This window comes from Furipterus horrens, unplaced genomic scaffold (genome assembly GCF_987537825.1).
Source record: "Furipterus horrens unplaced genomic scaffold, mFurHor1.1.pri manual_scaffold_11, whole genome shotgun sequence".
Taxonomy (NCBI): domain Eukaryota; kingdom Metazoa; phylum Chordata; class Mammalia; order Chiroptera; family Furipteridae; genus Furipterus; species Furipterus horrens.
In genome coordinates, this window is record NW_028327181.1 from 98453972 (window position 1) to 98472865 (window position 18894).

Genomic DNA, 18894 nt, shown 5'->3' on the forward strand with positions numbered 1-18894 from the left:
CCGCTGGCGGTCAGGAGCTGTCATGCTCCGGTCAGTTACCGGCCTCGGCTCAGGCAGCGAAGAGGCTGGGAGCTCGGTGCATGGAGAACAGCAGAGACCCGGGGCGCGGGGCCCCTGGTGGGCTGGGGCAGGGCGTCCTGACCAAGTCCGCTGGGATCAGGTCAGGCACAGTCCACAGCCGTAGGGAGAGCCTGTGTTTTGGAGAGAGGAGGGTCAGCTGACGCGTGAGGACGATGAATCCAGGCAGTAGCTGAAACAAAGATTCGCTGCAGTCACCATGAGGTCACTAGCTTAGATAGCACGCAGTACTGCCAGGCCCCGGTCTTAGCGAGTCACACGTGTCCCTGCACGGGAGGGTCGGGCACAGAAGGGTCAGTGCTGTGCCCCAAGCCACACAGCCAGAAGGGGCGGCCCCGAGTCCAGCCCGACTCCAGAGCCCCTTTCCTAGCCCCCCAGTGTGTTGCCTCCGAGAGCCCCGGTGTCTCCCCGGGTCGGGGGGAGGAGCTGATGCGGGGGGAGGCCGGGCTGTGTGCTTGGACCGCGTGCCTCCGCCGGCCGGCATGCGGGAGGACTCGGTCTGGGTTGCCGCGGAGGCGGTGGGAGCAAGCTTTCAAGTGACGCGTGTGTGGCGGTTGGCGAGCAGGACTCAGAGGCGCCGATCTGGGAGTCCTGCGGGGCTGGGAGAGGCAGCGCGGCGCAGGGGCGGGGGCGCACGTGGAGAGCGGAGAGGCCGAGGCCGCCGCGCCGGGCCTTGCGTGTCCGCTCGCTCACTCCCATCCGTGGCTTAGGTACCTGCTTCTGGTTCTGATGGACGCCGAGCGCGCCTGGAGCTACGCCATGCAGCTCAAACAGGAAGCCAACACCGAGCCCCGCAAACGCTTCCACCTGCTGTCCCGCCTGCGCAAAGCCGTGAAGCACGCGGAGGACCTGGAGCGGCTGTGTGAGAGCAGCCGCGTGGACGCCCAGACCAAGCTAGAGGCTCAGGTGCGGTCTCAGCGCCGGCCCTGCCGTGGGGCGTGGGGGGGTCGGCGCCGGGGCTTTAAGGAATAACGCGAAATGGAGCAGAGCATCTTAGGTTGTAAGCTGATGGTCAGGAGACAAAAAAACTGATCCTGGTTTTTCAAGGGGAAGTTAGTGTCTGTTCTTTTGAGCTCTTGGTTTTTAATAATTAACTCTTAACTTTTAAAGAAAGCTCATGTTTCTAATTTTATTTTTTGACCTCACCTGAGGATATGTTTTTGATTTTTTTAGAGAGAGGGAGAGAAGCATCAATCAATTGCCTCCCATACATTCTCCAACTGGAGCTCAAACCCACAGCCTAGGCATGTGCCCTGACCGGGAACCAAACCCACAGCCATTCGGTGTGCGGGATGATGTTCCAACCAACCGAGCCACCCGGCCAGGGCTAGAAGCTGGTTTTAAGTCAAATGAAGAAAACAAATTTCCTTTATTTTGAAGTTCTCTCCTGGGAAATAAATGAATAATAACAAGTTACCTGTGTCTCAGATTTGATCGGTGAAAGGTTTTTTTTTTTATATTTTACTTATTTATTTTTAAAGAGAGAGGAAGGAAGAAAGGGAGAGAAACATGAACGTGTGGTTGTCTCTGGGGCGCCCCCAACCGGGGACCTGACCCTCAACCCAGGCCTGTGCCGTGACTGGGAATCGAACCAGCGACCCTTTGGTTCACAGGCTGGTACTGAGCCACTCCAGCCAGGGCAAAGGTTTTCTTTTTTAAAGCCAACCTGAATGTGTATACTCTTGAAAGCTGGGCCGGAAGCAGGCTGAGGAGGCCGCGCTGCGCCGGCAGCGCCCAGCCTGCAGCAGCCCCTCTCCCCCCTGCCGCCCCCAGGCTTACACGGCGTACCTCTCGGGGATGCTGCGTTTCGAGCATCAGGAATGGAAAGCTGCCATGGAGGCTCTGAACAAATGCAAGTACGTGCTGATGATGTTTCTGGGAGCGTCAGTGCGGCTTCTTGGTTTTCCTTCCGTTAGAAGTATGGGTGGTTCTCGTGTCTTCTCATCGTGCCTGTTCTGGTCGCTGGTAGAAGGGCCTCAAAGTGCCGGGTTTGGTGTTGGGCCGCTGTGTTCCTTGGGAGCTTATTCTCTTGACGTGAGGCTGCTGCGAAACCTCGTGTCTCGTTCCTCGCAGAACCATCTACGAGAAGCTCGCCAGCGCTTTCACCGAAGAGCAGGCCGTGCTGTACAAGCAGCGCGTGGAGGAGATCTCGCCCAACATCCGCTACTGCGCGTACAACATCGGTGCGTGGGGGCCCTTCTCGGACGGCCTGGGGCTTCTGTAACTTGCCTCTCTTTCCTCCCATCCACCCTTGAGGTGGGGCTTTGGTTGATGAAAAAGGTAGAACTTCATGGACAAAAGAGTACAATAACTCTTAAATTAAAAAAAGACACCAAAAGGCAGACCTGTTAGTCAGCCCTGCTCCAAATTGCGGAAGGCGGCGCCTTTGCTGCATTTCACCCTGCCGTCCTCTGCCCCCCACGAGCTCCTCCAGGGACGGCGTCACTGCACGTGCTGTGCAGGGGCGCCTGCACGCCGAGTCCCGCCATGTGGGTTTGGAGAGAACAGACCAGGCCCGTGACGGTGTTTGCTCGCTCTCGTCCTCAGGGGACCAGTCAGCCATCAGTGAGCTCATGCAGATGAGACTGCGGTCTGGGGGCACCGAGGGTCTCCTGGCTGAGAAGTTGGAGGTAATCTAGCGTGCATGTGCTTGTGAAAAGTCTCTGGCCTAATGAAATCTAGAAAAAGCAGCAATTCATAATCCCATCACCCAATGTAATTGCTATTAGTGCCTATTTATATCTATACATTTTTGGTAAAAACCTTTTATCATTTAATATTTTTAAGTATTCAACATTTTACCATGTTAATTTATTTTTTTAAGCACTATAGGCTCATAGGAGAGGTGGGAAATACAAAAGATGGGGGAAAACAGTCACTTAGGTTACCACCCAGAGGTGGCTACTATTAACTACATGACGAATATCTTGCAGACTTTTGTACGTCTAGGGGGAAAAAGGCGTGTATTTTGTTTGTTTATTTATTTAAAGAATTTATTTAGTTTTGAGCGAGGGGAAAGAGAGGGAGGGGAACATCGGTGTGAGAGAGAGGCATTGATTGGTTGCCTCTCATAGGTCCCCAACCAGGGACCTGGCCCGCAGCCCAGGCACATGCCCTGGCTGGGAACTGAGCTGGTGTCTTTCAGTTTGCAGGCCGTCGCTCAATCCACTGAGCCACCCCAGCCGGGGCAAAAAGGCCTGTATTTTGTCAGTGGAATCAGTATACACTGTTTAGTAACATTCTTTGAAAGTAATAATGTCACGTGTGATTTTTACATTTCAGTAAATACATTTCCACATCATTGTCTTTTCTTGGGCACATGGCGCTCCTTTGAAGTCTGTTTTAATCAACCGCTTCACTGTTACTAAGTGGTAAACAGTATTACCATGAATATCTATGTCTCTAGTTTTTATACACATTCTTAGTTATTTCCTTAGGATCAATTCCTGAAAGTGGAATTGAATGTCTTGGAAGCTTTTGGTACATATTGACAAATATTTTAAGTTTCTACTAATTTACATTTCTGCTTTCGGTGTATACAAATATGCTTTTCTCCTTACACCCATGCCAGAACTAAAATTTGAGTTTCTGTAAGCCAAGGTATATTAAACCAAGGAGGAATTTAAATGTAAGTTTATATCTACCCCACTTTATAAGGTATAATATATTGGTTATAGAAAAAGATGAATATCTGTCGGTTATAGAAGAAGATGAATGCTAATTTCTTCTCACTTCACCCTGGCCACTGGTACGCATCAGTTCCCGCTGTAACTTTCTGATCCTCCCTTCCAGGCACTGATCACTCAGACCCGAGCCAAGCAGGCAGCCACCATGAGTGAAGTGGGGTGGCGGGGGAGGACGGTCCCCGTGAAGATCGACCGGGTGCGGATCTTCTTGCTGGGCCTGGCTGACAACGAGGCGGCCATCGTTCAGGTAAAGGGGAAGCGCCTGTTCTCGCCCCTGTATGGCTCTGAAGAGGTGTGTGTTTAAAGTGTAGTATTTTGTTGGTGTTCATTTATCACAAAACAAAAATTTATCTTAATGCTATTGGGGATTTGGTGACATTCTCAGGGTGCCACCTCTTGAATAAAATGATTTTGAGAGCTGAGTTTATAGAGGAGGTGTTATTATGTTTAAAGGGCAAAGAACTTGACGGTGTCAGTCATCAGCATAAAAACGGGGGCAGTAGAAGAGTGGCTGGAGGTTAGGGGGGCTTCTGGCCCACCAGGGGTGCAGCAGCGGCGCCGCTCTGTCCCTGCCGTCTGACCTCCTGGTCCTGGGCCTCTTACGGAGAGCCCGGCGGAGCCAGCGTGGCTTGTTTGGTACGTGGTGTGTGTGTGGTGTTCGTGCAGAGCTGCTTACTGTGGCGTAAGTGTCGCCTGCTGGGTGTGAGCAGCCAAGTGGGTTTCATAAGACCAGGCCCCGGTGCTCTTGGTCGTACAGAGTAGACGTGGACGAAGGCACCTCTTAGAGCCCCCCATCGGGGCAGGGGGCCCTGGGACGCAAAAGCAAAGCCAGAGCCGGCCTCACCCGGGGCCGCGGGGTTTCCCTCGCGGGGCTTTGCAGTGAGCTGTCGGCCCTGAGCACTGCACGCCGGGCGCTTGGTTAGCTGTGCGGGCGAGCTGTTTTAAGCTTCCAGGCTTCAGCGGTCCCTCTCTGTTCCGCGGGTCACTTACCGTGGCCTCACCGTATCGCGGGGTTTTTAAAAATATATTTAATTATTTATCGCGGCTTTTTCGCTATATCGTGGGATTTTGCGGTACTGTATACGTATGTTGTTAAAGTTACGTAGGTTTAAGGGCGTAGACTATGTTTTAAGAACGTAAGTAGTGTTTATAAAAGTGTGGAAAAGGTTAATAAGGGACTGGGAGCAGTTTATAAGTGTGGAAACGGTTTATAAAGCCTTAAAATATATATAAATACTAAAATAAATGTAAGGTTCCTACTTCGCGGGTTTCCACCTGTCGCGGGGGGGTCTAGAATGTAACACCCGGGATGAGGGAGGGAATACTGTATTCAGGGACTTGTTCCAAAATAGCTGCTCTGGGTTGGGGACAGCTTTCAACAGTGGAGTTTCTTTGTGCCTTTGTCCCAATAGGGGAGTGTGCGAGGCAGCCGATTGTTGCTCTCCCTCTCTTTCTCCCTCCCTTCCCTCTCTCTAAAAATAGATAAATGCAGTCGTTTATTTTATTTATTTTTTCTCTTTAAGAGAGGGGAAGCGAAAAGGAGAGAGGGAGAGAAACATCAATGTGTGATTGCCTCTCCCGTGCCCTCAACTGGGGACCTGGCCCAAAACCCAGGCATGTGCCCTGACTGGGAATCGAACCGGTGACCCTTTGGTTCACACGCCGGGACTCAATCCACTGACCCACACCAGCCAGGGCTCAAGATTCTATTGGCTGTCACAAAACTATCAATGATGTTGTAGCAAATCTTTGTCACATGGATTTTTCTATATTTTGGATTACTATTCTAGAATAAATTGCCTAAAATTAGAGTACCATATAAATTTAAACATATATATTTGACCTCTTCTGATTGAAGGTGTTTAAATTAAGGATTTCCTATCTTAATTTAATGCTTTTATTATTTAACATCTGCCCAGAAATGTCAGGGAGAGGGAGAGTAAAAGAGTCTCAGTGTATTCAGTAGGTTTCTTTGTTCGTGTTATGTTTTGTTATGGTTTTTAGGGTCTTTATCAAGGAAAACACAGTTCTTCAATAAATAGTCCTTTGCAATACTGGAGCAGCTCAGTCATGGAAGTGATGCATTTAAGAACATACTAGTGCCTCTGCACACAAGGGTCAGAGCCCTTCACCCGGGTGTGTTTTACACAGGCCCACGGAGGACTGGTCCAAGGGTCCTCGTGGCGGGTGAGCCGGGGTCAGTAGCCAAGGGTGCCTGCGGCAGCTAGGCAGGCTTTCCCGGCCCAGTGTGGCTGCTCCCGGGTCCCGCTGCGCCGTGAGGAACCCCAGCGGGGGGCTTCTCCTGGACCAGTAGAACCTGGGGTGTGCAGGCACCCTAGGAATCTTGTATGGGTTCTTAATTGCTGTTCCACAAGACACAGCGGGTGTTTGACCTGCGTCTGAAGTCAGGGCTGGAAGGAACCGTATGAGGACAGTTTCAAGTCGTCGGAGGCTGGAGGGCATTGGAAGCTGACGCAGTGAATCACGCTGACGGGTTTCAGCGTTACACCAGCAGCTGTGTGTCTAGGACCACCTCGCTTGGTTATGATGCATTGTGTATATATATATTTTTTAGTATATTTTATTGATTATGTTGTTACAATAGTTCCAATTTTTCCCCTCTCCCCCAGCAATCCCACCCCCCTTAGTTCATGTCCATGAGTCGTGCGATACATTGTATTTTTATGTATTGCTGACTTGACTTGTTACTTTTAAGAATTTTGCATGTTTTCATGAGGAATAGTGGCCTATAATTTTCCTTCCTTATAACGTCATTAAGTTTGGAAGTGCCCTCCTCTGCTTTCAGAAGGAATTTATGTAGTATTGGTATTTTTTCCCTTAAATGTTTGTTATAATTCATCAGTGAAACTACTGGGAATGGAGTTTCTTTGTGGGAAAATTGTTTGTTTGTTTGTTTGTTTTGGGGGGATCAACAGAACATTAGTTTCAACTGTACAGCAATGATTTGATATTTGTGGGAAGGTTTTATAAAATTTGTTTTTACTTGTTTTAAGCAAATATAATTCCTTTACAAGATACAGGGCTATTCAGATTTTCTATTTCTTCTTGTGTCAGTTTGGATGAGTTTTATTTTTCAGAGAAATTTATTAATTTCATGAAAATTGTTTAATTTATTGACATAAGGTTTTTAATATTCCTTTATAATTTTAATGTTTGTAGGCTCTGTAGTGTTATTTCATATTAAGTACCTAGTTAATGTCCTAGTTGTGGCGAATACAATTACCTCTGGTTTTTAACAATACTGCACTGTGTTAGGGTCACTTCCGAGGATCAGAGACTTTGAAATAATGTGGTAGATGAACAAGCTGTAAATCAAACAAAATGTGTATTAATCCCAGAGAATCCTTGGTAAGGTTTTAATATTAAGAACAGTTTAGTGCTTCATGCCCTCTATCACACATATACCAAATCCAGCTGGTAAATAAAATAAGCGTCAAAGGTAATTAAATCCTTAGATGTCAGATCTAGCTGATTAAACGTCTATTGAATGAAGAACCTGGGTTATTCAATGTGGGAAGTACCCTCTGGCCATTGAGTTCACCCCAAGAAGAACCACGTGCCCTGGTGACAGTGCCCGCTGGCTTGGCTGGCTCCGATGGGGCCTCCCCCACCCTGCCAGGCCTGGTGCTTGTGCTGAGTTCTCTGCCCCGGAAGCTGGGAGCTGGGCCTCAGGGAGAAACCCCTCATTCCCGGGCTCCTGACCTGCCTGAGCCCGGTGTCTGCCGCCCTCTCGGACCCCGGCCGCCAGCCCTGGCAGCCCAGCCCTTGCTGCTTGCTTGTTGAGGTTTTCATGCCTTTAGATGCTGAAACAGCGTGCAGGGTTACTAAGAAGCACGGAAGGAAGGAATAATTCAGGGAGATAAAGCACTGGACTGAAGGCCCTGGAGCTGGGACTAGATCATCTGCCCAAGTCCAGTTGCAAAATCCTGAGTCTCTTCAGCCAAGCTCTGCGTCTTCATGTCTTCGATGTTGTCTTACTTTAAAATTTACTTCTATTTTGCTTTAATAATACTTTGTCGTCACTATGGTTGCATCGTGAGGCAGCTCTTTTGGGAGGGGAGGGCAGGGTTAAAATATCTACAGGTTTGATGATTCTTATCAAGGTGTGGTTAATATTTTAATGTTTGTGTGGAAAGGAAACCATTTACCCTTCTCTTTTTTAAAACATCTGTTCGTAAGTGAGGCTTGTAGTTCCCTTACCAGATACCCATGGTTTTTTCTAGACCCCAGTGGGCTGGTCGAGCCGGTCCCATCCCCTTGGTTCTCCGATGGGCGTGGTGGAGAATGTGGTCAGACTGGCCTCGTTTGTTGGTCTCCTAGTCATACCGCCCCCTTCCAGCAACTTCCATAGACAAGTGAAAAGCATCTGAAAGTCCTTAAGGCGGGAGCGTCTCCAGTTAAGGGTGTGCAGCAGCTGGCTTTCCTCTGTCCTAGGCAGCCTTCAGGCGACCTCAACCCACGTCCTGGGATGCGTGAACTTTTTAATAGCTGAGCTGGCGTGTGTGTGTTAGGGCTCAGAAGCACACATTCCTTCTGGGCCTGTGGTTTCTCTGCGTCCTGGGCACGCCCGGGGCAGCGGCCCAGACAGGCCAGAGCCCTGAAGCAGGGAGCTGGCCGTGCGTGTTTGGCGCACCTTCTGCGGGTCCATGGCAGCCTTGGGAGGCCTGCGGGTGGATTCCGAGGAATCCTGCTCTACATGTTCAGAGGTGTTTCTCTGTCCTTTGTCCTTTCAGGATTACCGCGGCCTCCAAGACAGGTTTATAGAATAAGTAGCACCATATGCTTAAAGCTTCCTGTTTGGAGACATTTGCCCGGCCCAGGGAGAATCGGGGGAAGTTCTGCTCCACGGTCAGTGGCCTCTGAGTCACTGCGCGCCGCTGATGAGGTCCTCCCTCGGATGGGCGCTTTCCTTCGCTGTGGTTTCAGACTTCTGCACCGTTGCTGGTGGGACTAGGTGTTGTGGAAGCAGCGGGAGGTTGGCCTCGTTCCGCACCGTGGGGCAGACGGGCCTTCATTCAGAGGGGATGACAGTGACGCGTGGCAGTGAAGGGGGTCAGCGCGTGGCCCTTTTCTTACCTGCACCGCCCGCCCGCCCCGCCCCGCAGGAGCGGAGGCAGACCCTGCACAGCTGGTTGCCCTTTTCCTCCTTACGCGCCCGCCCGTCTCCGAGGGTGTTGGTGGCCGTGTGCCGGGACGGGTGGCGTCCGAACTGGAGCGGGCGTCCTGCCTGCTGAGGATGTGGCTCTGTGGGGGCAGTGGGGTTGGTGCCAAGGCTGTCACAGATCTTATTCGCTGCCCTGTCCTACAGGATTTTTACTTAGAAAACTGGCCAGCAAGTTTGATGAAACGATTATAAAGAATCTTGTAACCTGAAGTGCTTAACAGTGTTTTTGTATGACGTGTGTTTCTCCAGGGCTGCGTTATCCAGTATAGTAGCCACTTGAACACATATGGCTAAGTTTAAGTTAATTAAAATTTCAGGTGCTCAGCAGTCACAGGTGGCTGACATCTGTTGTATGCGATGGTGCCGGTCAGAGCAGCTGTGTCCCCACAGCAGGTCCCTTGGGGGGCACTGCTCTGGGTTTCTGTGAGCTGGTGGTGGCTGCGTTTGCCTTTATAGGTTCACAGAATGACCGTGACCCTGACTTGTCCCTAAGTTAGCATACAACAGGAGAGGCAGGTGACTTACAGATAGAAAAGTATGTTTAACTTACACTGAGTGATTCACAAGGAAGGTTTTTTCCACACTGAAAACTAGGAAAAACATCTGCGTTCTTAAGAGAACAACAGGTTTTTCTTAACCTCCTCCCACCCATCTCTTAAAGGAGGGTGCAGTTCTGGGGTTCCTCTTGGGCTTGCTTAGAGGTCGGCTGAATGTCAGGAGGTCAGGTTGGATGTTAGTTTCTGTGGAAAGGCAAAGGCGATAATGGAATGTTGGTGTGTGAATGGCACCGTGGGCTTGCCGGTAACACAAGTTCACTTCCTTCCTGCCTCTCGTCCCCGTGCACCTGCTCAGCTGGATTCCTCAGAGCAGGGAAGTGGTGTGGCGTGTGCTCGTCCAGTTAATGAATCACTATTCCCTTTCCCCACTCGCTGGTCTCGGCCCAGCCGGCGCTGCGCAGACTCGCCACGTGCTCGCCAGCCCCGTCTTCCCTGAAGGCGTTCTCGGCAGAGCCATCTGGAACGTCTGAGTGCAGAATTTCGGCGATGAAGAGGTCCCGAAGGGAAATAGGTTTCTGATTGGTGCTGACTAGCGACGTTGCCCACGTGCTTGGACGTAAAAGAAATCCAGTGTCAGCAAGCCTGTTGTGTCACGTTTGTGAGGGTGATCCTGCTGGCCTACAGCAGAATTTAAGGCAGTTTGTTCTGGAGGGAGGAAGGAGGAGAGACTCCGGGTGTACTTCAGTGTGAGGTGGCAGTGTCCCAGGCATCGTCGTAAGACCCCCCCGGGGAGGCCAGCTGCAGGTCCTGAGCAGAGGCAGGAGCTTTGGAGGAAAGCAGTAGGAAGTTCTACGATAGGAGAAAATTGGAAGCCTCTGTGGCCTGACAGATCGTTTCAGGTGGTTATACGGATCTATCTTCAGTACGTTCACTTTATTTATATACATAATTCCCATTTCCGTATAAATAATGTGAATATAAGGAAAATTTTATATATGGTGCAGAATAATAACAGTGAAATGCTCTCTGATTCGGGCCCTTCTCGTCGGGTGAGTGATGGGGTATCAGAGCCCCGTAACGCCTTCCTCCCATCAGAGCGCTCGAGCGAAAGCCTTGACTGCGTTCTGCCTTCGTTTAGGCGGAAAGTGAAGAAACCAAGGAGCGTCTGTTCGAATCCATGCTCAGCGAGTGTCGGGATGCCATCCAGGCCGTGCGGGAAGAGCTCAAGCCAGACCAGGTAGGACCGGCGGCGGCGGCGCCTGCGGCGCTGGCTCTTGCTCTGGGCTGGGGTCAGCCTCGCTCTGAGGGGCTCGTTCCCAGGAGGGGTCCCGGCGGTCTGATCCTTGACTCTGCGCCTCTGCTGTTGTGGGCTGTGGGGCTGGCTGACAGACAGCAGGGCCTCTGGGCCCCACGGGCTGAGGAACTGTCTCTTTGTCCTGTTTATCCTGGCGGGTCCCGGTGTCACCGTGCAAGCCTTTGGTCTACGTTCAGGCGGACGTCCCCGGTGCTTCCTTTTTCTAGTAAAGTCACTGTAGTTCATTCAGGCAGGGAACGGTCAGTGCCATTTTTGCCTCTTTCTTCCCTGTCACCCGAAACCCCGCTTCCTCGCCCTTTGTGATTTCTTGTGGCTGCCCGTCCATTTCTCCTGATGTCAGTTCTACCCAGCGGTTCCTCTTGGTCTAGAGCAGTGGTCTCCAAACACCCATGATAATGCGCTCCCATAAGTAAAGTTGAGCGTTTACTGCTGTGCTTATTTGTAAAGGTATACCTTATTGTTCAGCTGGTTTATAATGTACGAAGTTCATGAAAAGAAAGTGTTTAGACATGAAATAAACCTAAGTAGAAATCGTAGCTTTCTCCTTGTGCCCACACCCTTCAGCTAGTGTGCGCCGCACGTTAGAGGACACGGGTCAGCCCACGCAGTTCAGGCTCCTGGGCTGGCGAGCGCGCCTCCCACGCTGTGCGAGGCCCGGCTCCCAGCCTTGCGGCCTCCGAGAAGCCTGCTTGCACTGTCCTGGCCCACAGACAGCCTCTGTTTTCTCAGTATCTCGTACTTACAACCAAAAGTTTTGTTTGACAGTTCATCACGAATTGCCTTTTAGTATTTTGTGTATTGTCTTATATTACCTTTCTGTCATATTTTCTTCAAGGTTATAAGCATCTTCAAAGCGATGACGTATTTTCTTCCGCACCTGCCGCAGTGTGTGGGCATAAGTTGCTGAGTAGCTATTTGTTAGGCTGCAGTGGTCACCTGTGACCCCTTCCTGTTGAGCCACCTTTGTGTGTGACACTTCCTGGCGTCCGCTGACCAGGTGCTTACAGAGCCCAGCCCCACCGCTCGGCTGGGGTCACCGCCACTGAGGGACCCCCCAGAGTGTGATGGGCACGGTGCTGCCGAGGTGTGTCCCTGCTGCTGCTGTGACAGGGCCACAGGCTGCGTGGCTGCAGGCAGCAGAGTTGTCACGGGGATGGTTCTGGAGGCCGGAGGGGAGCCCAGGCAGAATTCACTGCTGTGTCCCGGGGGCGCACCCTCTGGCCCAGCTTCCTTGGCCCCTGGTCCCTTCCTCCATCTTCAAAGCCAGCAGCGTGGCCGCTTCTCTCCCCTCTGGCCTCTGCCTTCGTCTCCGGCCGCGTCACTGGCTCCCGCCTGCTGCCTGTGAGGAGCCTGTGGTCACGCGGGCCCTGCCCAGGTGTTCTAGGCTCAGCCAGAGGCCCTCGTCTTCATCACATCTTCAGGGTCTCTTCCCGTGCAGGAGACCAGCTTCACAGGTTCCAGAGCTGGGGTGTGGTCATCTTCGAGGGGCTCTTACTCGGCCCGCCCTAAAAGGCAGCGCTCATGGCACAAGGGGTGCAGCTTGGCGCTGAGGCCCCGACCCTAAGTGGAGCCGTGGGCTGTGGGGTGTTTGACGTCAGCGCTGGGGTCTGGCCCCTGGGGGCTGCTGGCCGGAAGCCTTCCTCTGAGCTCTGTCTCACTCAAGGCCACTTTTCAGATGCCAGTAGCAACCGAGTGGCATGTCGTCCTCGAGGATGTCCAGCAAGGCTGTGGCGTTGGAGGGCCTCCTCCGGGGCCCTTCGGGGGCCACATCGTTGCGTGAGGTGGGCAGAGCCAGGGATAAGGTCCTCTGTTTTATCTTTACCTTTTCACTTCCTGCAGAAACAGAGAGATTACACCCTTGACGGGGAGTCGGGGAAGGTGTCTAATCTTCAGTACCTGCACAGGTAAGGGTTGGGATCTTCTTTTACTTTTTAAATTTTGTGAAATACATCATTGGAACAAAAGAGTGCCTATAATATTTGTGTGTGTGTGTGTGTGTGTGTGTGTGTGTGTGTTAATGTATAATTTAGTACATAATAAGTAATACTAATGTATGTATGGACATTGTGCCATAGGAGATTGTATATACTGCATTTGGGAATCTGATCTATATATAATTTAAATTTCTTATACAGCCTAAGGACTAGAATACAGCCAATGACTTTGAAGTGCCTGGTTGATTCCTCTCTCCCCTCCAGACCAACCACTCTGTGGTCATCCTCCCGTGTTCCGAATCTCTGACATTGTCCCTTTCACAAATAAGTTCAATTTAAACTCAAGTTTAATTCCACTGGAGTTTATTTTTGAGTGAGGTGAGGATCGGCTTCACTTTTTCTGTGAGGATGCTGATGGCTCAGTGCAGTCGATAGGGTGACTGGCCTCCCGCTGACCTGAGGCGCCGGCCCGGCAGGTGCAGCGCCCCGTCCTCCCTGTGCTCCTTCTCCTTGTCTGGGCTCCTCTGCCCCACTGTCTGCACTTACCCGAGAACAGTGCTTCTCTCTGGTTTCACGGGAAGCCTTGGCCCTGGCGGAACACGCTTCTGGTGGTTTCCTTGGGCACATCCCGACTGCTTGTGTCTTTTGTTCCATCAAATACATTTCCACATCACTCGGTCAAGTTTAATTTTTTTAAAGAAGTGGGTCATTTGTTTCACAGAAAAAAGGAGGAAGGAAGAGCGGCATTTTGGAACTTCCTGGGGAGAAATAAAATTTGTTGGGAAAACTCAGTTTCTCATCAGATCCTGTTCTTCATTGACTAAGAAGTTAAAACTGGCTTATAACGTGTTGGTGGACCTGGCAGTATTCTCACCTGTACCCCAGCCTGCTCGCTTTTTTATAAAAACAAAACCGCAGAAACTTCTTACCTTCGTCGCCATCCTCAGGGCATTTGATGTTACGCGAATGTCACACTGCCAAGAATTGCCCTTAGATGGCCAGTATTTCACCAGCCCGATGGGAAAACTGCAGCTCCGGGCGCTGAGGGACCAGTGTGCGGGTCACAGCTGCAGAGTCCGAGTCCGCAGCTGCCCCAGCTGCGTCAGCTGGGCTCAGGGCTTCCGGCCCTGCTCCCCCTTCCGCTGCAGCCAGCACCCGCTGGGGGGCGCGTCAGAAATCAGGCCGCTCTGGTATTTGAATCAAAGTTTGTGGCAATGTATCCAAGTCCCTGTACCCCTTTGTGAATAATACTTTGTTTTGAGTCTGATTTTTCTTCAAAGCTTTAAGAAATTTCGTCTCATGACCTTCTCTCCTGTTTCTTAGAAGCAGCCATTTTTCGTTCTTTTAACAAAGTTTTTTGGTGCTTATCTTCATGTCTCTGGATGGCACACACGTTGCCGCTGCTTTGTGGGGTTTGGGCATCTTGTGCTGCTTGCAGAGCGCCCTCCCTCACCCACCCCACCCCACTGCCCACCCTGACCCCTCTCGGCCTCATCCGAGCCCTGTGGGGCTCTCAGTTCTGGTACTATTTCAGTTTCTAAGAACTTGTGTTGTTTGAATATTATCTTTAAAATACAGTGTCTCATTCTAAGTTTATGATCACAGAGTCTTTCTGGGGTTATTAGTAAGTTTTCTTAAGTTTTCTGCTCCCTGCAAAGTCTGGTTCTTCTAAGTTGCTTTTTTCCCTCTCAGTTTGGACCTCGTCTGTCTTGTTAGAGGTTGGAATGTCTGACTCACCCACTCCTGTAAAGCCGAGTGCTCTCACGCACGGGGCTCGCCAGCTTGGGCCTCTCTGACGGTGTGCAGGCTCTGTCCCTCCACCGAGGACCCGGCTCTAGAATCCTGGAGGGTTTGTTTCCTGGACAGGGTAGGTGCCCAGGATATTCCAGGCTGCTCTTGCTCTGGAAGCTGAGCGGGGGAACAAGGCTCGGAGGTCAGGCAGCCCTCTGAGCTGGGCCGTCCTTCAGTCCCGGGTTCATTACGGAGCCCCACCCCCAGGCCTTGTTTGAGCCCTTTCCCGGGGTTGCCTCTGGTCTTCTGCCAGAGGAGGGTGGGGCTCCTGAGGCCTGAGCACCTCTGAAACCAGTCTTTAAATGGTTACCCAGTTTTTATGCGCAGATATTAGACGTGCCTGGTGGAATAGTCAAAGTGAGCAGGCTTCGTGCGTAGTTTCTGGTGCACACACACATTTCATGTGCACCGCCATCCGAAGAGACTGCCCCTCCCTCTGTTCCCAGAAAAGCAGGGCACCACTGAGGGAGGCAGCAGCTGTGGGAGCGCGCCGTCCTCGTGGCGTGCTTGCGGGCCGGGCCGGGAACTAGTTCTCGCCCCAGGCGTGAGCCTGCCCTCCGTGGGTCACCGCAAGGGCTGCCTCTGAGATGAGGAGCTCCGTGTGGCTAAGATCAGGTTTTGTCACAAGGTCTTACACTGGTCCCTGCAAATCTGCTAAAAAGCAGCCAGAACCGAGGGCCCCTTCTGCTCGAGGACCAGGCTGGCTGGCTCTGCCACGTGATGCACCCCCACCCCGTGCCTCCCCAGGTCAGCCCTGGCCTGTGGTCCTGTGCTCTTCTCAGCGCGTCGGCCGCCTGAGCATAACCTGGGCTGACATTGGTACATTCCAGCTACCTGACGTACATCAAGCTGTCGACGGCCATCAAGCGCAACGAGAACATGGCGAAAGGTCTCCAGAAGGCGCTGCTGCAGCCGCAGCCGGAGGACGACAGCAAGCGCACCCCGCGGCCCCAGGACCTCATCCGGCTCTACGACATCATCCTGCAGGTGGCCGTGGCACTGGGAAAGCGAGGGCCTGGGCTTTGCATGTGCTGGACACCAAGTGACTTTGCTTTGCGTAGCGAGAGGGTGGTGGTAACCAGCCGCTGTCAGCGTCCTGGTAAACGCCAGAGGTCTTGTCCTGGTACCGCTCCAGCGGTCGGCGACCGCGGCGTGGCACGTGCTGCTGTTGAGACTGGCAAGCCTGCAGGTCTCACTGAGCACCTTGCCTGCATGTGGTATCTGCCCCTGTGCTGCGGCGCATCCTGAGCCCAGGGCCACACTGTCCCGGCCACTGGGAGCTGGCCGGTGCGTGGGCTCGTGAGACACCTTCACATGCAGGCGGCCCGCCAGACAAGCAGCCGCGTGGAGGGGGACACGCAGAGCCAGGACAGCCCCCCCTAGCTGAGCTGCTCTCTGGGGGGCTGGTGTGTGAGCTGGTCAGAGAGGACAGATGGGTTTCAGAGTCCGAGAGGATGGAGGTGACACAGGTGTGGCCGCTGCAGACTGTCCCCTCTAGTCCCAGCTCAGGCCCTTTCTTTTCACCCTCGTCTGTCCTCACCAGGCTTCGGTCAAAACTCGGTCTGGCGGCCTCTTCATGAGCTTTCTTTCTGCATCTTGTGCAGAACCTGGCGGAACTGCTCCAGCTCCCGGGCTTAGAGGAGGACAGAGCCTTCCAGAGAGAGATGGGCCTCAGGACCCTGGTGTACAAGGCTTACAGGTGAGAACGGGCGGGCGGGGCTCCCCTCAGCCCCCCGGAGATTTGGGTCGCTGGCTGTGTGGCGACCTTGCCCGTGATCGGAGAATGGTCACCCCAGCATGTTTGGGGGCGGGTGGGGGAGGGGGGTCTCAGGTTGTGACCGGGAGTTTCCAGTGCCCCTCGTTTGCTCTTGCATAGGTTGGGGGGATCAGAGAGCACACACATCGGCTTCTTCCCCTCCTCTCAGTGGAAAAGGGATGAGTGTTGGGAACGCTGTTAAGTAGTAGAACCTAAGCTGCAGCGGAGAGAAAGCCAGACTTGGATTTTTTAAATGACCCGTGTCATTTCTAACCTGGCTGGCTGTGTAGCCAGAGGAGGCCTGGGCACAGTGCAGACCGGAACCCCCCTCTTTCTGGCTCCTGCGCTGCAGCGCCCTGGCTCCATTCCGCCCGGCCCCTGCGGACGCACTGCCGTTCGGGGCCAGCCGCCCCCAGGCTCTGTGGGTCCCAGGGGACCGGTTTCCGTTGGGAAGAGGATTGTGGGTTTCGTGGTTGAAGGAGAGATGCGCAGAGATGAGCGATTGTGACCGGCTGTGTGGCAGGCGCTGGCTGGGGTCTGTGTGCGACCTTCACTGCCGCCTCCAGCTGCAGGGACAGGTGAGGGCAGCCTGACACGCCTGCCCGTTGAGAAGCTGGTGTCTCCCAGGCAGTGATCCTGAGGTTAAGAAACCTGTTTCCAAATTTAAAATTTAGGCTGAACTTCAAGGAAAGCCTCGCTCCCGGGAAGTCATCTCTTTGGAACCCTGTGGCTCTTTCCCCTTCTCTGTCAGGTGCTTTTTTATTGCTCAGTCCTACGTGCTGGTGAAGAAGTGGAGCGAGGCGCTTGTCCTGTACGACCGGGTCCTGAAATATGCAAACGAAGTAACTTCAGACGCTGGGGCCTTCAGGAACAGCCTGAAGGTGAGTCGGCGGCCTGTCGCTAAGCGGGGAGAAGTGCCAGGAGCCTCTGCAGGGGCTGCTGCTCCTCGGCCGTCCTGCCTGGCCGCCGGGAGTGCCCGGGAGCTGCGGGCTGGGTGACTGGCGGCGGCGTTCCCGGCCGAGGAGGGCTGAGGCTCTTAAGAGGGGAAGCCATTCCTCCGGATGAAATAAACCTGGTGTTCTATTCTTAGACTCAGCCACGTGTTGAAATCTCCAGGGAAGGTTTTTCTTTTAATGGTTGTCTGGGTTCACATTCCTCTTCAGTCCCCACGCACCACGTGATTTATCTTGATTTGCTGCCTTGCGGGGGAGGGGGGATACATGTCTGGGTCGTACTCGTAGGGATTCTGATTGTGATTGGTGTGGGGTCTGGGATGAGCATTGGGGATTTTCAGACTCCCCTGATTCTGTGCGCAGCCAAGCTGAGAGGCGGTGCAGAGGCCTCTCCCCACGCAGCTGCCTGGGCCGGTGCGGCAGCACTTGGGCCTTTGCTGGAATGCAGACTCTCAGGCCTGCCGCGTCGAAGTCTGCGTCATAGAAAGACCCGCAGGCGTATGTCAGAGCGTGTGTGCTGATCTAGAGCACTGGGGGGTGGTTCCTAGTGCTGATTGTCAGGTGAGAGCGGCTTCTTAAGCTCATGGTCTGCTGTGGTGACGCACAGACTCAGCACTGTCTGGTCCAAGGAATCCCAGCGTCTCCTCTGAGGAGAGACTATTTAGAAAGCGAACAAGGGTTTACAGTAATCACACTGTTACGAGCGTAGTCTCAAGGCGGAGGGTGAAAGCCGCTGCTCTTGGACTCGGGCTGTTTGCTCGGCACAGCGGCAGGCCGGCGGGGGGTAGGGGGAGCAAAGTGTAAACCCAGTTTCTGCCCGCAGAAAGCTGGTGGAGTTGTCACAGCCACAAGACCTGCCTGCAGGAGCCGTCATGAGTACAAAAGCAGAAAGGGGTTCGGGAGCAGATGGTGTGGGCGGGGGGGATGTGGAGGCAAACCGGTGTGCTCGCTTCTCTCGGGGGAGAAGAGACGTCTTGCAAAAGCCCGTGCTACCTCCTGCACCCTAGGGGTGGGGCCGTGCTAGGGAATAAGGGTGCGCGGGCTTCAGCCACTTCCAGGCCTTATCAGGTCACTCTCAACGCCGCCAAGTAAGATGCGGAAGCAGGAGAATGGCCACGCACGCGAGCCAGCTGCCTGGGCGAGTCCCAGCTTTCCAGCCCCTGTGAGTGCGGCCGGGCACATCATGTGGCCTCACTGTCCTTCAGTCTAGTCTATAAAATGGGCGCAGGCCACCCCAGGATCACCGTGAAGGTGGGATTAGCAGCCACATAAACTGCTCAGGACAGCGCCTGGCACAGAATGCACCTGGTGTGTGGTCAGCGTGTTTATTAACATCATCCTTAGTCCAGGCACGGTACTTAATCTGTGGGTTAGCTTTTCCCGTTTGGAACAGGCTAGTGTTTTTTTGTTTACTAGGGAGACGTGCTTTAAAAGTCTAAATCCCAGGGAAGCCTGATGGGATGGCCTGGCGTCGGGTGGGCTGGGCTCACGCCCGCACGGCTTCTGACTCGTTGCAGGACCTGCCCGACGTGCAAGAGCTCATCACCCAAGTGAGGTCCGAGAAGTGCTCTCTGCAGGCCGCGGCCATCCTGGGTGAGCCTGCTGTCCCCCGGAGGCCCCTCCTGCCCCTGCCGGGCTGCTTCTCTCCTGCCCCCACGCTGCTCTTGAAGATCCAAAGGGGTTGTTTTGGTTAATCAGC

The 18894-nt window shown here is 53.2% G+C and overlaps 1 protein-coding gene across 2 annotated transcripts in view; it reads left to right on the plus strand.

The window, feature by feature from the left end:
* The window catches only part of SRP68 (signal recognition particle 68), a 28301-nt gene that overhangs the window by 7830 nt on the left and 1577 nt on the right, over window positions 1-18894 (plus strand). For both annotated transcript variants that reach the window (XM_090257872.1, XM_090257871.1), the window contains 11 exons: window positions 789-984; window positions 1852-1934; window positions 2152-2261; window positions 2626-2708; window positions 3871-4011; window positions 10585-10683; window positions 12601-12665; window positions 15317-15473; window positions 16091-16185; window positions 16994-17123; window positions 18713-18788. In XM_090257872.1, the coding sequence (XP_090113998.1) occupies window positions 789-984; window positions 1852-1934; window positions 2152-2261; window positions 2626-2708; window positions 3871-4011; window positions 10585-10683; window positions 12601-12665; window positions 15317-15473; window positions 16091-16185; window positions 16994-17123; window positions 18713-18788 (1235 nt within the window). The remainder of the gene's footprint in view (window positions 1-788; window positions 985-1851; window positions 1935-2151; window positions 2262-2625; window positions 2709-3870; window positions 4012-10584; window positions 10684-12600; window positions 12666-15316; window positions 15474-16090; window positions 16186-16993; window positions 17124-18712; window positions 18789-18894) is intronic.